The sequence below is a fragment of the Lepidochelys kempii genome, chromosome 1, assembly GCF_965140285.1.
Source record: "Lepidochelys kempii isolate rLepKem1 chromosome 1, rLepKem1.hap1, whole genome shotgun sequence".
In the NCBI taxonomy this organism is placed as follows: domain Eukaryota; kingdom Metazoa; phylum Chordata; order Testudines; family Cheloniidae; genus Lepidochelys; species Lepidochelys kempii.
In genome coordinates this window covers 219859085-219878713 of record NC_136380.1, presented here as the reverse complement: position 1 = coordinate 219878713, position 19629 = coordinate 219859085, and the positions used below count along the sequence as shown (strand labels likewise).

General features: G+C 45.8%; 1 protein-coding gene and 1 long non-coding RNA gene across 2 annotated transcripts in view; one reads left to right on the top strand and one right to left on the bottom strand.

Annotated features, from left to right (window-relative positions):
* CRACR2A (calcium release activated channel regulator 2A) overlaps positions 1–4829 on the top strand; it is an 89092-nt gene extending 84263 nt beyond the window's left edge. Inside the window, exons 17-18 of the mRNA XM_073314558.2 lie at positions 2490–2566; positions 3689–4829. Of these exons, the coding sequence (XP_073170659.2) occupies positions 2490–2566; positions 3689–3779 (168 nt within the window). The 3' untranslated portion in view covers positions 3780–4829. The remainder of the gene's footprint in view (positions 1–2489; positions 2567–3688) is intronic.
* On the bottom strand, positions 3177–13488 carry LOC140899297 (uncharacterized). Its single transcript, XR_012155267.1, has 3 exons — positions 13299–13488; positions 4203–4322; positions 3177–3737 (listed from the first exon to the last, which is right to left on the bottom strand). It is a non-coding gene; the product is annotated as an uncharacterized LOC140899297 (long non-coding RNA).
* Between the last annotated feature and the right edge of the window lie 6141 nt (positions 13489–19629).

Here is a 19629-nt window from a genome sequence, read left to right as displayed (position 1 = left end):
TTGAGATAAAACAGGAGCACTTAAAGACGATAAAGTCATTGCGGAGAAACTAAATGAATTCTTTGCTTCAGTCTTCACGGCTGCGGATGTTAGGGAGATTCCCAAACCTGAGCCGTCCTTTGTAGGTGACAAATCTGAGGAACTGTCACAGATTAAAGTGTCATTAGAGGAGGTTTTGGAATTCATTGATAAACTTAAGAGTAACAAGTCATGGGGACCAGATGGCATTCACCCAAGAATTCTGAAAGAACTCAAATGTGAAATTGTGGAACTATGTAACCTGTCCTTTAAATCAGCTTCTGTACCCAATGACTGGAAGATAGCTAATGTAACGCCAATATTTAAAAAGGGCTCCAGAGGTGATCCCAGCAATTACAGACTGGTAAGTCTAACGTCAGTACCAGGCAAATTAGTTGAAACAATAGTAAAGAATAAAATTATCAGACACATACAAGAACATAAATTGTTGGGCAAAAGTCAACATGGTTTCTGTAACGGGAGATCACGTCTTACTAATCTATTAGAGTTCTTTGAGGGGGTCAACAAACATGTGGACAAGGGGGATCCAGTAGACATAGTGTACTCAGATTTCCAGAAAGCCTTTGACAAGGTCCCTCACCAAAGGCTCTTATGTAAATTAAGTTGTCATGGGATAAGAAGGAAGATCCTTTCATGGATTGAGAACTGGTTAAAAGACAGGGAATAAAAGGTAGGAATAAATGGTAAATTTTCAGAATGGAGAGGGGTAACTAGTGGTGTTCCCCAAGGGCCAGTCCTAGGAACAATCCTATTCAACTTATTCATAAAGGATCTGGAGAAAGGGGTAAACAGTAAGGTGGCAAAGTTTGCAGACGATACTAAACTGCTCAAGATAGTTAAGATCAAAGCAGACTGTGAAGAACTTCAAAAAGATCTCACAAAACTAAATGATTGGGCAACAAAATGGCAAATGAAATGTAATGTGGATAAATGTAAAGTAATGCACATTGGAAAAAATAACCCCAACTAGACATACAATATGATGGGGGCTAATTTAGCTACAACTAATCAGGAAAGAGATCTTGGAGTCATCATGGATAGTTCTCTGAAGATGTTCACGCAGTGTACAGTGGCAGTCAAAAAAGCAAACAGGATGTTAGGAATCATTTTAAAAAGGATAGAGAATAAGATGGAGAATATCTTATTGCCCTTATATAAATTCATGGTATGCCCACTTCCTGAATACTGCATACAGATGTAGTCTCCTCATCTCAAAAAAGATATACTGGCATTAGAAAAGTTTCAGAGAAGGGCAACTGAAATGATTAAGGGTTTGGAACAGGTCCCATATGAGGACTGATTAAAGAGGCTAGGACTTTTCAGCTTGGAAAAGAGGAGATTAAGGGCGGATATGATAGAGGTATATAAAATCATGAGTGGTGTGGAGAAAATGAATAAGGAAAAGTTATTTGCTTGTTCCCATAATATAAGAACTAGGGGCAACCAAATGAAGTTAATGGGCAGCAGGTTTAAAACAGATAAAAGGAAGTTCTTCTTCACACAGCACACAGTCAACCTGTGGAACCCCTTGCCTGAGAAGGTTGTGAAGGCTAGGACTATAACAGGGTTTAAAAGAGAACTAGATAAATTCATGGAGGTTAAATCCAATAATGGCTATTAGCCAGGATGAGTAAGGAATGGTGTCCCTAGCCTCTGTTTGTCAGAGGGTGGAGATGGATGGCAGGAAAGAGATCGCTTATGTTATATGTTATGTCATTATCTCACATTCAGGATTTACTCTGCCACATGGCATTTGCTGAGAAATCTGTTCTGATTCATGCCAGTATCCCATGGGTGATTTCTCCTCAGACAAGATGCTGATGTGCCATAGGAGAGCAAGGGAGGGCCAGTGCCACTCACAATCAGGCTCATGTGCATCATCCACATGCTGGCTAGATTTCCTTTTACAGGTCTAACTGCATTCTTATATAGAAGAACAAAGGGTGTTGCCCTGAGCTTATATTTGATGTCAAATTTGTATTTGTGTGACTATTAAGCTGGAAATTTCACCAATAAGAGACATGCTTTTCAGCTATCAATAAAATACAAATTTAAACCAATATTACTAATCAATCTTCCTTTCTTATCAGGCCTCGCTAGGTGCAGTATAATAAATTAAAATCATGACATTCATCAAAATGTAGAAAATTAAACACTGAAAAAACACACTGCTAAGGGCTCAAAGAAAACCACTGTGTAAACTGCAAAGGACTCCATGGACTGACAAGAAATGGATGTTGGTTGTGTTGTTGTTCTGGTGACATCTTTATTTATTGTCTAAGGTTTATCCCAGAACATAGGTTCCCAATTTTTCCCATAATCGGAGAGACTCAAATGACCAATTTGTATTCCTTTTTTCCTTGTATATCCCAATGTTTCCACGGTGCCTTGTAAAGCTAGACTGGCACATTATGCAAAATTGACTGAAATGGTCTTTCTGTCTGATCTAGGATTACAATTTAATTTTCTACGAATGCAGTGCCTGTTCCGGTCATAATACCCGTGAGTCAGTGCTTCGCCTAGCTAGGTAAGGAAAACATCTTTTGCTTTTTTAAAACATGGACTATTGTATGGGAAAAATCAAACTAGGTGAAATGAAGTCTGCAAAGGACACAAGAAGAAGAAAATTCAGTGCAAGAAGATTTGTAAGTGAACATAATGGATCCCTATCACAGATGACTGAATGGATTCTATTTGCTAAACTAATTGTCTCTGATAGGAACCAACCTTCTGCTGTCTGAATGCTATCTTGTGCCTTTTCAGTGATAGTCAACAGTGCTGATCCTGCAAGAAGCTCCAAGTGAACAGACCTCTGGAGCTCCACTGAAGTCAGTGGGGCTCTGCATAAGGAATAGGGTCCGTCTATGCAGAGTCAGTTGCAAAATAAGGGCTTCCGAGAGGAGGAATGTGTGTGGCAGCACAACACACAGTGATGGCTCCCAAAGGCAGACAGTGGGAATGCTGAGGAAATGCACACGGCCATAGACATCGCTATGCTCTTTAACCGGGTGCAGGGTGTGCTTCCCCCCCTCCCCCATGCCAGTTCAGTTCTACCACCTGATTGAAAGACTGAGGAGGATATTTTCAAAAGTACCTCAGGGATTCAGGAGCACAAATCCCACTGAAATTAAAGGGGACTTGTGCTCCTAAATCCTATGGGCATTTTTGTAAAGCTTCCCCAATACACTTTGAACAGGAGGGAAACTAATAATGAATGGCAGATATTGGAGACTGTACTTCCGGGCAGGAACCTTCAGGCAAATCATCATTCCTGCTGAAGTTTGTGAAACTTTGGGGATTTGTTGAACTTTTTGACCAGTGGCTGCAAACAATGAATAATACAAACCCTCCAAATAACAGCAATGGACTCGCTGCTTTGATTCACAAAAATATTCACAAGTTGCAAACGATCAGCGCTAACTGCAGCTTTCCAAGTAAACGAACAAAATAGATTTTGCAATATAGCAGCCTTGATTTTTGTTTTATGCGGTGTGCTCACTTCCTCATTAACTCACAAAACTCTGTTGCTTTCAATTCACCTCCCAGTCATCAGTGCAAATTAGCCATGTCCAACTGATGCTGTGGGGTTTTTTTCTTGTAGCTATTATTGCCTTTTCCTGAGCATACTTTCTTTTTGCATCTTTCCTAGGATTTTAAAGGAACAAGAAGATAAAGTGAAAGAAAAGACTGTTCAGCTCCTGCAAGACACAAAGAAAAAGTCTTGTTGTACCAGACTGTAGAAGACTAGGGTACATTTAGACAACAATCACACATCTTCTGTCACACTACAGTGCATCATCACATCTGCCTTACCTTCAAACTATGTCTTATCCTACTTTGTGAATGTAGCAACAGAAAACCTTTAAGAACCTACTGCACACTTACTTCTCACTCTTTGCAAAGATGAAGGCCTTAGGATTACTTAGATTGTAAAGGCTTCAAGGCAGGGGCCATCTTTCTGTTATGTGTTTCTGTATCACTTAGTACCATGGGGCCCTGATCCATGACTACCGTGGGGCCACGATCCTAGACGCTACTGCAATACCATGAGCCACGATCCTGGATGCTACTGCAATACCAATAAGAATAAGGAATCTACTTAGAATAGGAAGCTAATTCTCAGAGGGCCTAATCATAGACACTCTTACTTGAATAGCCCTTACCTTTTGAGTAGTCCAGTTGGCTTCAGTGGGATCGCTCATATAAGGTTAGCGTTTGCAGGACTGGAACCCTAATCTTGTAGCCTCAAATCTTGGTTCCATGTTGATCTTCTCTAGTTGTATCTGGTTTGGGTTTTTTATAAATTATTATTATTTAAATTTTAAGCACAAACAACTAAATATAAAACTCTGTGTTAAGGTTTTGAGTGTCAATATACAAGAGTGAAGGAAAGAAATACTCAGGATTCTCAGCGTAACATTAACTTATCCACACTACACATCTCTAGTATGTTTATTACTCGTGATGCTGTTTGCACATGGAGCCTCATTGTGGGCCCATAACTCATGCTGGGGTGCCTTTACATGACTCAGTGATTCCTGTGGGACTATTCATACAAATAGGTTTTCACCAGTGCCAGTGTGGGTTTTACAAATGGCCTATACAGCAAGCCAGACTCTTAGATGTCACTGGCAGATGGCTGTTGTATCAGACTTATGGCTGACACAACTCCTCCCTCTCACAAGGCTCCATCACAGAAGGTTTAGCATAAGATAGTCCAGGGCCGAAATTTTTGAAGCTGTCTGCCTAAAGTTAAACCAATGTGTTTGGAGAAATTTTCAAAAAGCATCCAAGGGACTTAGGAGCACAGACCTCACTGAAATTCAGGGGGATTTATGCTCCTAAATTCCTTAGGTGCTTTTACAAAAATCCTCACTATGCACCTAAATAAATGCCCTGATTTTCAGCAGTGCTGAGCAGCCAGCAGCTCCCTTTGACTTTAATCAGAGCTGCTGGGGTCACAACACTTGAAAAATCGCACCCTTTCTGTAGGTGCAGGCCCGCCGACAGCAATTCCGGGGCCCAGGGCAGAACAGTCAATGGGCCCCCCACCCCGCACGCACAAGCCTGACATTTGGGAGGTGCTGCGCCTGCATTGGCTGGTGCTCAGCGAGCTGCCAGCTGCACTGCTGGGCGCGCTCTTCCGGCATGGCCAGGGCTTCCACATGCCTGCCCGGTAGGGCTGCCAACTGTCTAATTGCACAAAGCCAAAGACCCTTGCCCTGCCCCTTCTCGGAGATCACGCCCCATCCCACCCCTTCTCTGAGGCCCCGCTCCCTGATCACTCCATTCCCCCTCTCTCTGTCGCACGCTCTCCCCCACCCTCACTCACTTTCACCAGGCTGGGGCAGGGGGTTGTTGTGCGGGAGGGGGTGTGGGATACAGGCTCTGGGAGGTAGTTTGGATGTGGGAGGGAGTGAGGGGTTGGGCTCTGGGAGGGAGTGTGGGTGTGGGGTGTGGGCTCTGGGTTCGGGCAAGGGGTTCAGGTGTGGGAGGTGGTGCAGGGTGCAGTCTCTGGGAGGTAGTTTGGGTGCAGGGTGCAGGCTCTAGGTTGGGGCAGGAGCTTTGGGTGCAGGAGTGGGTGCGGGGTGCAGGCTCTGGGAGGGAGTTTAGGTGCGAGCTCTAAGCTGGGGCAAGAGGCTGGGGTGCAGGAGTGGGGCAGGGATCAGCGCTTACCTCAGGCGGCTCCCGAAAGCAACCAGCACACCCCTCTGGCAACAGCTCCTTGGCGGGGGGCCCAGAGGGTCTCCACGCGCCGCTTCCCACAGGCACCATCCCTGCAGCTCCCATTGGCTGCAGTTCCCAGCCAGTGGGAGCTACAGAGTCGGCGCTCAGGGCGGGAGCAGCAGTGTGCAGAGACCCGCTCCCCAGGGGCCGCAGGGACATGCCGGCTGCTTCCAGGAGTGGCACAGAATGAGGGCGGGTGGGAAGCCTGCCTTAGCCCTGCTGCGCTGCCAGCAGTGGTGGCAGCCTCTGGGGGCCCCCCAGGCTCTTTAAAATTGCCTGGGCCCCTGGGTAATTACCTCTTTTGGGGCCACACCCCTCCATCAGCGGGCCTGTGTACGTGCCTAACTTTAGGGACCCATCTTAAAATCTTGGCCTAGAACAACACACTGAATTCATTTTTCCCTTTTGGACACCCTGGCGGAATATGAATGAAATGAGCAACTTCCAGCAAGAATCTGAATCATTCCTGATGGTATTCTTCTGCATTGCACACAGAGCGGTACTTCTATGCTTTCAGGAATTGATGTAAATGTGGATAAGCTTGCACAGAAGAAACAGAACCTGTCTCGGTTTATTTTATCCATAGAACAGAACAAAACTGAAGACTGTTTGCTATAAAAAAGGAAGATGATTTAAACATTATATTTTCAATCCATTTTCTAACTTTCAGACATTTTTTCTTAAAAAAAAACTTGAATAATAAATAGATTTGAAACCAATTTAATTAAAAATAAGAGACTGTGCTTTTATAAAAGACCAAAAGGCTAAACACTAGTTGTATATGTAGCTATTTTATTTTATTTTTTGAATAAAACCTTTAAAGTAATTCAATTTGCTGTTGGAACGCCTGTCTCTCAAAAATATTCATCTCGATGCCAGTCACTGGAGAACAGGAGTTTGCAAACTTTTCCTTAGAGCAACCCCTCTCTCCATACGGCAAACCCACTTTGATACTCTCTCAAATAGCTTAGGCCCAGAATGTCTCCTTCCATCAAGATGGGATCTAATTCCTATTTAGCATTGTGGGATGGGCAATATGGTCCATGCAAGCCTTTCCCACTCTGGTGGGTCATGACACCCAGGTTGCGAATCCCCACTGCAGTGTTTAACAACTGAAATACAATGAAGAAGAGCAGCACAAGATTCCAAATGAGGGCAGGCTATTTCCTTGGCTTCCCAGGGTTATGTCTTTATACATAGAACCATTTTCTGGAGGTCAGCTATTGTGGGGAAGGGACACATTACCGTTGCACTGGGTTCTGAAGGTTGTTCCCACTGGGGATTTGCCCTAATGACAGCCATCCGTGCCCAGCCCTGGAAAGGAAAGCTGCTCCTTACTCCAGCTTGAAACTGGGGTAAGCGTCAGCAGGTCAAGGAGAGGCTTTGCCCTTCAGCTACACTGGGGATAAATCTCCAGTGCAGCAGCACCTCAGACTCATGCCCATCCTGTTCTCCTCTGGTTCAGAGTTCCATAGCCCAGCACTCTGCTGTCGGAAATCAGCCAGCTGCAGAGCCAGTCTCTGGGCAACCAAACAAGCGCAGCTGGCCTGTAGTAGCCTGCATGACTGGGGAGAAGTGTCAGCAGGCCAGTTCTTGAGCCCAGTTTTGTGGCTGCTCAAAGAATTTGCCCATGGCTGTGACGGCTCCTGTGCCCGCTTGTTCCCAGTCCAGCGCCTGCCTTGCCCCACTAGAGGTAACCTGACTCAGACCCTTGGCTCTGATTTCTGCCCTTGCCTCTGGCATCTGTGACCCTAGACACCTATTCCTGGCAGCTGACTCTTGTTCCAACCTCTGGGCATGGCCACCCACATCCCGCTTTCTGTAACCAGACCTTAATGTCTTTTATCCAGTTTCTGTTAGACTCGGAAGGGTGGTTTTAGGTCCTGACTCTGATCTCACCAACACTGGCTTTTCCCTTGTGTAGCTCCAGAATCCGGCCCCCTAATTTCTGGTTCCATGAAGAGCAGACTTGTCTCAGAGGCTCCACAGATGGGGGTGGTCTCCGAGGTAGCCTGGTGCTAGTCCTCTAATGCTTTAAAGGCTAAGACAATATTCTGGAACTGGGGCAGGAAGCAGTAGGGGGAGCAGAGCACAGGTGTAGTGGGGCCTCTGCATCTACTTCTATTCAGGAGGCCAACTTGTTGGGGGTAATAACAGTATCATGTGATGAGAATGAATTGCTGATTCAGAGTCCTTGACTCCAGACCTCTGCAACACTTCAGAACACTTCTGTTACTGGATTTTGTTAAGTACTATTTATTTTCTTTCTTCCATCAGACATTTACTACTAGTCATTGTGCCAGATTCATCCCTGGTGTAACTATTGATTTTAATGGAGATCCTCCAGGAATGAATATCAGTTTGTGTTCCCTGGGTCTGAATGATGCTGAAACCTCGTGATTGAGACACTCCACTGAGGAAGTATTTGTTACATTGAGTGAGTCTGATTCTGATCTCACTTCCACTGGTGTAACTCCATTGCATCAGTGGAGCTATTCCTGATTTACACAAATGCTCAGTAAGAGAGATCCAGCTCAACTTGTATCACTTCCCATTGTGGTTAGCTGACAAGAGACAGTGTGATTGACAGTGTAAATGAGAAATGGAGTGCATCATTTCAATCTGTGTGAAAGCACTTGGTATTGATTGATCCTCTTCATTTACAATATACGTTATCAAGAGCACTTTAATTGCAGTGACAATAATTATGGAAGTGATGTTTTTATATGCCCAATCCTAGGTCAGAAGAATATTACTCCATCAGAAAGCATTAATGAAGAGTTCCACTTCATCGTCAGCACAAGCGGGAACCTGCTTTATAAAGTAGATATATGCAAATACAGCTGATTAGCAGCACCTTCCTAAACTCATCTTAGACAAAATGGAAAGATGCCCTTTTGATCTTTAAAATGACAAAACTTACAGGCATGAGTACTTGCAGTTTTGAAAACTTTAAAAGCTAGTACTTCAGCCTAGTTAAAGCTAAAACATAATAAACTCTGTTAATTTGAAAGGGGTAAAAAAACTGACTCCCCAGCTGGTCATGTTAGGATTGAATGGATTTCAATCATTTTTTCATTCCAAGAGGTAATTTCTCCAGGTTAAATTTAAGGGGCATCGTGACCAGGCAGTAGTCCTACCCAGTGGTTAGATTCTGCAGCAGCAACCTCACTCAGGGGCTGGGAGCAGGGGAACTTGGGCCATCTCACTCTCCTGGGTCTGACCCAGGGGCGGGGGTGCCAGAACACAGGGGCAGGGGCTATGGGAACATGACCCCATCACTTTTTACTGGCCGTAAGGGCGAGTGAAGGGGGAAGGGGCGGAGAGCAGTGAGCGGGAAGAGGAAGGGGGAAGTGGCAGCACAAGGGTGGGGGCTTAGGGGAAAGGGTCATATTACTGTAATAAGCTTTGTACAAAATATGCCTTGTAAGGTATCCTTTGAAACTTGCTGGTCAATAATAGCATGGTGAAATGTATATAGCAACATTATATATAAAGTTATGAACATAAATGCACTTCAGGCATGATTTCAGCTTACCAGACAAGTCTGGGGAGTAGATAAACCTGTTTCACAAAGACAAAGGACAAGCTGATGCCCCAGCCAGGTGTCATGAAAGCTGATGGGCCATCACCCAGGCCCACCGACAGCAATCCTGGGCCCCAGGGAGAACAGTCAATGAGCCCCCTAGAAAGGGATGGCTGAGGTTTGATGTGTGCAGGGCAAGCTGAAGCCAGGCCCCACACTGCTGCTGGCCCAGCCCCTGCGGACGAGTTTCGCCTAACATTTGGGAGGTGCTGCGCCTGCATTGGCTGGTGCCCAGCGAATTGCCAGGTGAACTGCTGGGTGTGCTCTTCCGGCATGGCCAGGGCTTCCACATGCCCGCCCGGATGCCTTCATCACTGCTGGTACCACCCTGCATGCGCCGAGGAGCCCTGCGGCCCGTCCGGGTGATTTAAAAGGGCCTGAGGCTCCCAGCCGCCGCTGCTGCTACCGTGGCAGCGGTGGTGGCCAGGGGCCCCCAGACACTTTTAAATCATCCAGGGCCCTGGGCAATTGCCCCTTTTGCCCCCCACTGTCAGCGGGCCTGCCATCACCTAACAAGTGGCCATTCTTTGGCAAGGAAGCAGGACCAGGAAAAAACAGATCTGCATCTTAGCAAACAACATAGTAAACCTCTCCCCCACCAGACTACATGCCTCAGCTGGAGAGAACTTCATCTAAGGGTCCCACTCAGGAAAATGCAACTGAAAGAGTGACTGAACTATAAAAGTGAGGGGCAAAACCACATCATGTTCTCTTGCTGTCTCTTTTCACCTATGAAGACAAAAGAAACGGCTGTTGGACTTTGGAAGCAGATCCTGACGTGAAACTTGATCAGCAATGCTACTGAAAACCTGTGGAGCTTTCACTTTGAGCCAAGTCTAGTTTGTTACATTTTGTTCATTTAGGAAACATTTTATCTTTATTGTTCTTGTAACCATTTCTGACTTTAATGCCTCATTACTTGTACTCACTTAAGTTTATTTAACAAAAGCAGATAGGATTTTGTTTTATTCTTTATAAGGTGACCAGAACGCAAGAGTGAAATATCAGGACACATTGGGCGAGCTGGTGCGGGGGGAGGGGGAAGAGAGAGACAGACACAGGTGCACAGCCCCGACCAGAACCAGAGGCACACTGGTCCGCCTGGCCCTGTGCTACCAGCATGCCCCTTCCTGCCCAGCGCCCCCTGGATCCACTATGCCCAGAGCCCTCCTACAACCCTTCCACCACAAACGCACAGTGCTGTGCACACACACACCCCACCCAGCGCCCCTCTGCCCACAGCCCCACCACAGCTGCCCAGCACCCCACACAGAACCCCCCACTCGCTAGTTTCCCAATACACACAGATTTCTCCTCCCATTCTCCCTCCCAGTGCCCTTCCCCACAGCCCCACCGCCACAACTACACAATGCCCCACACAGACCCCCACTGCCCAGTGCCCTGACACACACTGATCTCCCCCACTTCCCAGCACTCCCCAACAGGCCCCCACTGTCTAGCACCCCAAAACACAAACCTCCCCCACTGCCCAGCGCCCTCCATGCTCTCACAACCCAGCACCCCCCACAGACCTTCCAGACACTCACCATCACACCCTGCCCCCTTCCCTGGCCACACTCACCAGCCCTACTGGGAGGTCTCTGGCTCCTAGGGGGAGAGTGGCGAGGGGAGTCTCCAGACTCTCCACATGCTGCACCTGCCACCAGCGCAAGCTCCGTGGCTCCCATTGAACGGGAAAAACACCAAAGGGAACTGCTGGAGCCGCGGAGTGGGGCTTGCAGGCGCTGGCAACACGCAGAGCCCTCCCCACACTAAGAGCCAGAGGGATCTGCCAGGGGGCTAGGTGGGGAGTCCCAGCAGGGCTCACCTGGGGTGGCTCCCGTCCCGGGAAGCATCCAGCAGGCAGGTCCCTCTGGCTCCTAGGGTCGTGGGTCGGGTGGGGGGGGGCAGAGGGCTCTCTGCCCACTCCCAGTGCCTGCAAGCCCCACCCCTGCAGCACAAGGCGCTCCTGCTGGTGGGCAGGTGCTGGGAGAGGCCCCAGGAAGCAGCAAGTGGCAGCACCATGGCTGTGGTCCGGATGGTCTCGATATTGGGACAAAGGGCATTCTGACCAATGTAAGGTCGGGACACGGGGCAAGTCCCCTACAATTGGGACTGTCCCGATAAAATAGGGCCATCTGGTCACCCTAATTCTTTAATCAAAACTAATCCAATGTTGCAAACTGTGTGGGTTACTCCAGTTAAGGTGGCAAGTTGTTGTATATTGTTCCCTGACAGGGACAATGGACCTTTGTCATCTGAACTGTCCAGGAGAGGGCTGGACAGTGTAGTATAGAACAACACATTTTTAGGGAAGGTCTGAGATTGGGAGCGTGTTGGAGTCTCCCTGCAACTGATAACTAAGGCTGGTGGAAACCGGAGAGTGACTGAAGTGTGGCTGGCAGGCTGCAGCTACACACAGATGCTCAAGGTGTAACCTGGATGCTGGAAGGCTGTTTGTGAGCAACCATAGTGGGAGCTACAGCAACAAAACATAGTGAGGCACCCCAAAATTGCAGCCCAGGGGTGGTCTGAATTGCATCCCAAAATGTCATCACAGCCTCTTTTGTTTTCTTCTTCAGGCAGTGGTCTCTCATCAATCCTTCCTTGAACTTGCTCTCTGTTGCTAGTAGTCCATTTATTATAAATACTCTGGGGAACTCCTTTACCAGACACAATTTGGGGAAAAGAGAGGCCCTAATCAGAAATGATCAATATGAAATACTATCTCTACCAAGTTAAAGTAAATCTCATCATGTGTGATGGATGGTTAGTGCTTCCTTCACAATGTGACAATTCTCCAGAGCCTTACTCCATTGTCTTGTCTGGGGGTTTTGAAATTATTTTCTTAGAAAGATGTTTATCTTTTAGGGGAATGGATCTCTAATAACTAGCAGTCAAGTGTCTTAATAAACCCTACTTGATATACCCCCCATGTTATTTCCACAGTCAATATTTTTCTATCATATATTTAGCATCTTACATTGAATTTTCTCACAATTCTCTATTCATCTGGTTTAATAATAAAAAAAAAGACCAAAAATTCAGCCTCCTATTTAGACCTGTAGGGCTAGATTCAAAAGAGGAATGTAGGTGTTGCAATACCTAACTTCTAGGCACCCTGCTGCCTAGTGGAATTCACAGCCCTGAGTTAGGTGCCCAGACTCCCCATAGACTGTGTGGGGAGGATTCAGCTATGTTTACACTATGAGCTAGGGATGTGATTCCCAGCTCGAGGAGACATACTTGGGTTGGCGCTCCTTAGAACTAGTAGGCATAAAAGCAGTAGTGTAGCTACTATGTAGTGCTGTGAATTCTGGGCACCTAGCCAGCGCCATTGCTTGCCACGGCCCGTGCTAACCCTGCTACGCTAAAAGAAAAGGAGGACTTGTGGCACCTTAGAGACTAACCAATTTATTTGAGCATGAGCTTTCGTGAGCTACAGCTCACTTCATCGGATGCATACCGTGGAAACTGCAGCAGACTTTATATACACACAGAGAATATGAAACAATACCCCCTCCCACCCCACTCTCCTGCTGGTAATAGCTTATCTAAAGTGATCATCGCTAGCTCAGATGAGAGCTAGTGCGAGCACGTCTACCCACGCTGGGAAGCATGCCCCCAGCTTCAAGAGCAGACGTAGCTTTAGGCACCTAAAAGAGGGATTCACAGAAGCTAGAAGCTGAGTGGGAAGACACCTAGCCTAGCCAATAGGAAATACTGAGGAGAGGAGTAGAGCCTAATCCCCTCCCTCAAAGGAACTTTGGTGTCTAACTCCAATTTTACTGAAGCAGGGACTGGACCTTGCATCGCATCCCTCCTGGGTGAGCGTTCTATAGAGGCTATAGAGTCAGCCTCATGCTCTCCGGCCCAATAAATATTTATATAAACAGGAGAGAGCCCTCCCTTTCCCCAGAATAGCCAATAGCCCAATGACGCTCACCTGAGAGGGGGGAGATGCGGGTTCAAATCGCAGCTCCAAATCAGGTAGAGGAAGGATTTGAAGCTGGGTCTTGCATCGTGTTTCCTCAAAGCTGTGCGGTTGTGCGGCCACCCAGGAGTGAATCAAGTGCCGTGCGCTTCATTAGCAGAGCTGCGCATGGCGGTGTGTGCTCAGGTGCCCCTCCCTCCGCTGCTCTGCTGCTGCATCATTGCTCCTGCCCTCTGCCTTGGAGCCCCTGGCCAGCTGCTTCTGGGACCTTCCTGCTTGCTGTGCAGGGGCCGGGGGCTCTGATGTCCAGGTATCCCCTGCCCCTGTACCCCAACTCTGCAAAGTGGGGGAGGGGAGACAGGGCTCAGGAGCAGGAGAGCTGCTGGCAGCTGCTGTGGTTTGAGGTTTCCAGTGAGTGCCTTAAAGAGACAGTACACAGTCTCTCATAGACTTCCCCAGCAGCCAGCACACACACACAATCTGTGTGTGTGTGTGTCTCACTCTCTCTGACACACAGATTGTGTGTGTGCTGGCTGCTGGGGAAGTTTATGAGAGACTGTGTACTGTCTCTTTAAGGCACTCACCAGAAACCTCAAACCTTTCACGCTCACCTCCCAACACATACTTCTGTTGTTGTTGTTGTTACTACTTGGTACTTCCTCCAATGCACATATATTCTCTGCAATTTTATTCTGTCACAGTGCTGTTTGCCTGGTCTATGCATTTCATAATTTTATTTCTCTTATGCTTAAATTTAATTCTTTGAGTAGTGAGTTCCAAAATGCCTAACCTGTCCTGGCTGGAGTAATTATCCCTATGGTAAAGGCGGTGTGTGTTCAGGTGCCCCTCCTCTCACTGCTCTGCTGCTGAATTGCTCCTGCCCTCTGCCTTGGAGCCCTGGCCAGCTACTCCTGGGACCTTTTGGCTTGCTGTGCAGAGCAGGGGGAGCGGGGAGGGGGGCATAGGGGACTTTACCAGTGGCAATGTCGGCACCTTCAAGGTTAGGTGAGCAGTGGTTTTGCGAATGTCAGTGGTGCCTAAATGTTGGACTTAAGAGCCTAAAGTGGCAGTTAGGTGCCTAAATCCCTCTTTTCAGAGTAGCAGCCGTGTTAGTCTGTATCCGCAAAAAGAAAAGGAGGACTTGTGGCACCTTAGAGACTAACAAATTTATTTGAGCATAAGCTTTCGTGAGCTACAGCTCACTTCATCGGATGCGTGCAGTGGAAAATACAGCGGGGAGATTTTATATGCACAGAGAACATGAAAAAATGGGTGCTACCGTACACACTGTAACCAGAGTGATCAGGTATTACCAGCAGGAGAGCGGTGGGGGAAGGGAGGGGGCGGTGGAATCAAGGAGGGCCATTTCCAGCATTTGACAAAAATGTGAGAGGAACTGGGGAGGGGTGGGAGGATAAACATGGGGAAATAGTTTTACTTTGTGTAATGACCCATCCACTCCCAGTCTCTATTCAAGCCTAAGTTAATTGTATCCAGTTTGCAAATTAATTCCAATTCAGCAGTCTCTCGTTGGAGTCTGTTTTTGAAGGTTTTTTGTTGAAGAATTGCCACTTCTGGGTCTGTAATCAAGTGACAGAGAGATTGAAGTGTTCTCCGACTGGTTTTTGAATGTTATAATTCTTGACGCCAGATTTGCGTCCATTTATTCTTTTACACAGAGACTGTCCAGTTTGGCCAATGTACATGGCAGAGGGGCATTGCTGGCACATGATGGCATATATCACATTGGTAGATGTGCAGGTGAACGAGCCTCTGATAGTGTGGCTGATGTGATTAGGCCCTATGATGGTGTCCCCTGAATAGATATGTGGACACAGTTGGCAAAGGGCTTTGTGGCAAGGATAGGTTCCTGAGTTAGTGTTTTTGTTGTGTGGTGTGTGGTTGCTGGTGAGTATTTGCTTCAGGTTGGGGGGCTGTCTGTAAGCAAGGACTGGCCTGTCTCCCAAGATCTGTGAGAGTGATGGGTCATCCTTCAGGATAGGTTGTGGATCCTTGATGATGCATTGGAGAGGTTTTAGTTGGGGGGGGAAGGTGATGGCTAGTGGCTTTCAGACTGACAGAGCCAGAAGAGTACCGAGAAGTTACCTACTACAGGACAGGCCCAACAAAGAAAATAACAGAATGCCACTCAAGGCTTAAAAACATGCATTTAATTCATGTGGTGCAACTTTGTGTTTAGACAGAGCCTAAAGTCCACCAGTCATAGATTCATAGATATTTAGGTCAGAAGGGACCATTATGATCATCTAGTCTGACCTCCTGCACAATGCAGGCCACAGAATTTCACCCACCACTCCTAAAAAAGACCTCACACCTATATCTGTGCTATTGAAGTCCTCAAATTGTAGTTTGAAGACCTCAAGGAGCAGAGAATCCTCCAGCAAGTGACCCGTGCCCCATGCTACAGAGGAAGGCGAAAAACCTCCAGGGCCTTCCAATCTGCCCTGGAGGAAAATTCCTTCCCGACCCCAAATATGGCGATCAGCTAAACCCTGAGCATATGGGCAAGATTCATCAGCCAGATACTACAGAAAATTCTTTCCCGGGTAACTTGGATCTTACCCCATCTAAAAACCCATCACAGGCCATTGGGCCTATTTACCATGAATATTTAATTACCAAAACCATGTTATCCCATCATACCATCTCCTCCATAAACTTATCGAGTTTAATCTTAAAGCAAGATAGATCTTTTGCCCCCACTACTTCCCTCGGAAGGCTATTCCAAAACTTCACTCCTCTGATGGTTAGAAACCTTCGTCTAATTTCTAATCTAAATTTCCTAGTGGCCAGTTTATATCCATTTGTTCTTGTGTCCACATTGGTATTGAGTTTAAATAATTCCTCTCCCTCTCTGGTATTTATCCCTCTGATATATTTATAGAGAGCAATCATATCTCCCCTCAACCTTCTTTTAGTTAGGCTAAACAAGCCAAGCTCCCTGAGTCTCCTTTCATAAGACAAGTTTTCCATTCCTCGGATCATCCTAGTAGCCCTTCTCTGTACCTGTTCCAGTTTGAATTCATCCTTCTTAAACATGGGAGACCAGAACTGCACACAGTATTCCAGGTGAGGTCTCACCAGTGCCTTATATAACGGTACTAAAACCTCCTTATCCCTACTGGAAATACCTCTCCTGATGCATCCCAAGACGACATTAGCTTTTTTCACAGCCATATCACATTGGCAGCTCATAGTCAACCTATGATCAACCAATACTCCAAGGTCCTTTTCCTCCTCCGTTACTTCTAGTTGATGCGTCCCTAGCTTATAACTAAAATTCTTGTTATTAATCCCTAAATGCATGACCTTACACTTCTCACTATTAAATTTCATCCTATTCCTATTACTCCAGTTTACAAGGTCATCCAGATCCTCCTGTAGGGTATCCCTGTCCTTCTCTAAATTAGCAATACCTCCCAGCTTTGTATCATCTGCAAACTTTATTAGCACACTCCCACTTTTTGTGCCCAGGTCAGTAATAAAAAGATTAAATAAGATTGGTCCCAAAACTGATCCTTGAGGAACTCCACTGGTAACCTCCCTCCAACTTGACAGTTCACCTTTCAGTAGGACCCGTTGTAGTCTCCCCTTTAACCAATTCCCTATCCACCTTTCAATTTTCCTATTGATGCCCATCTTATCCAATTTAACTAATAATTCCCCATGTGGCACAGTATCAAACGCCTTACTAAAATCTAAATAAATTAGATCCACTGCGTTTCCTTTATCTAAAAAATCTGTTACTCTCTCAAAGAAGGAAATCAGGTTGGTTTGGCACGATCTACCTTTTGTAAAACCATGTTGTATTTTGTCCCATTTACCATTGACTTCAATGTCCTTAACTACCTTCTCCTTCAAAATTTTTTCCAAGACCTTGCATACTACAGATGTCAAACTAACAGGCCTATAATTACTTGGATCACTTTTTTTCCCTTTCTTAAAAATAGGAACTATGTTAGCAATTCTCCAATCATATGGTACAACCCCTGAATTTACAGATTCATTAAAAATTCTTGCTAATGGGCTTGCAATTTCTTGTGCCAATTCTTTTAATATTCTTGGATGAAGATTATCTGGGCCCCCCGATTTAGCCCCATTAAGCTGTTTGAGTTTCGCTTCTACCTCAGATATGGTGATGTCTACCTCCATATCCTCATTCCCATTTATCATGCTACCATTATCCCTAAGATCCTCTTTAGTCTTATTAAAGACTGAGGCAAAGTATTTGTTTAGATATTGGGCCATGCCTAGATTATCCTTGACCTCCACTCCATCCTCAGTTTTTAGCGGTCCCACTTCTTCTTTCTTTGTTTTCTTCCTATTTATATGACTATAGAACCTTTTACTATTGGTTTTAATTCCCTTTGCAAGGTCCAACTCTACTTGACTTTTAGCCTGTCTCACTTTATCCCTACATATTCTGACCTCAATAAGGTAGCTTTCCTTACTGATCCCTCCCTTCTTCCACTCCCTATATGCTTTCTGCTTTTTCTTAATTACCTCTCTAAGATGCTTGCTCATCCAGCTTGGTCTACAACTCCTGCCTATGAATTTTTTCCCCTTTCTTGGGATGCAGGCTTCCGATAGCTTCTGCAGCTTTAATTTAAAATAATCCCAGGCCTCCTCTACCTTTAAACCCATAAATTCTTCAGTCCAATCCACTTCCCTAACTAATTTCCTTAATTTTTGAAAGTCAGCCCTTTTGAAATCAAAAACCCTAGTTGCAGATTTATTTTTGTTAATCCTTCCATTCAGTTTGAACTGAATTAGCTCATGATCACTTGAGCCAAGATTATCCCCTACAACCATTTCCTCTATGAGATCCTCATTACTCGCCAAGACCAAATCTAAAATGGCATCCCCTCTAGTCGGTTCAGCAACTACTTGTTGAAGGAATCCATCAGCTATCGCATCTAGGAAAATCTGAGCCCTATTATTATTACTAGCACTCATCCTCCAGTCTATATCTGGGAAGTTAAAGTCTCCCATGATCACACAGTTTCCATTAGTATTTACTTTATTAAAAACATTAAAAAGGGCTCTATCCATATCCAAATTAGATCCCGGCGGTCTATAGCACACCCCAAGCACTATCCCAGGGGAGGCTCTAATAGTTTTCTTCCCCAATTTAATTATTGCCCAGACAGACTCAGTCATATCCATTTCATCGCTTCTTATTTCTTTACATTCTATCTCATTGATATACAGTGCTACTCCACCACCTTTACCTTTATTTCGGTCTTTCCTAAACAGCACATACCCTTCAATACCTGTAGCCCAGTCATGACTACTATTCCACCAGGTCTCTGTTATACCTATAATATCTGGTTTCACTTCCTGCACCAGTAACTCTAGTTCCTCCATTTTGTTACCTAGGCTCCTTGCATTAGTGTACAAACATCTTAATTTTTGCTGTTTGGCCTCACTCACATTCTGTACCCTATTAGGCACGGTTATTTTACTACCAGTATAACCTATTAGACTTGTATCTACACTGCCCTTCCTCCTACCTACAGCTGTATCCACTCTTACTTCATTTTCTTTCCACTCTATGCTAAATTCTGGCGTGGAGATTACCTGGACATCTCCCAACCATCTCCCCCAAATTCCTAGTTTAAAGCTCTCTTAATCAGTTGTGCCAGCCTCCATCCTAGAAGTCTATTTCCTTCCCTACTCAGATGAAGTCCATCCCGAGAGAACTGTCCTCTATCCATGAATGCCTCCCAATGGCCATACATCCCAAAGCCCTCCTTATAGCACCACTGCCTAAGCCATCTATTGATAGTCATAATCTTGTCACACCTTTGTTGCCCTTCTCTAGGAACAGGCAGAATCCCACTAAAGATCACCTGAGCCTCAATTTCCTTAAGCGTCCTCCCCAGCCTAACATAGTCTCCCTTAATACTTTCCAGTGAGAATCTAGCCGTATCATTTGTTCCCACATGAAGGATAATTAGGGGATTCTTTCCCGCTCCCTTTAGAATCCTTTTTAACCTCAGGTCTACATCCCGTATCTTAGCACCTGGAAGACAGCACACCCTCCTATTTTCTGGATCAGCTCTGGTTACAGGCCTATCTATTCTTCTCAATAAAGAGTCCCCAGTCACATAGACCTGCCTTTTCCTAGTGACGGTGCTATTCTCCAGTCTATCCCCTGTTCCCTCTGGCTGCAAGTTTTTTCCATTCCCATTCTCCCTTGTAATCCTTTTTAACCCATCCTGTATCCTCCTGGGGCTCATATTTGGTGTAATCTCCATTAACTCTTCCCCTTTTCCTATAGGACTAACCGCTCTTCTCTTCTTCCTTGCCCTGTCACCTT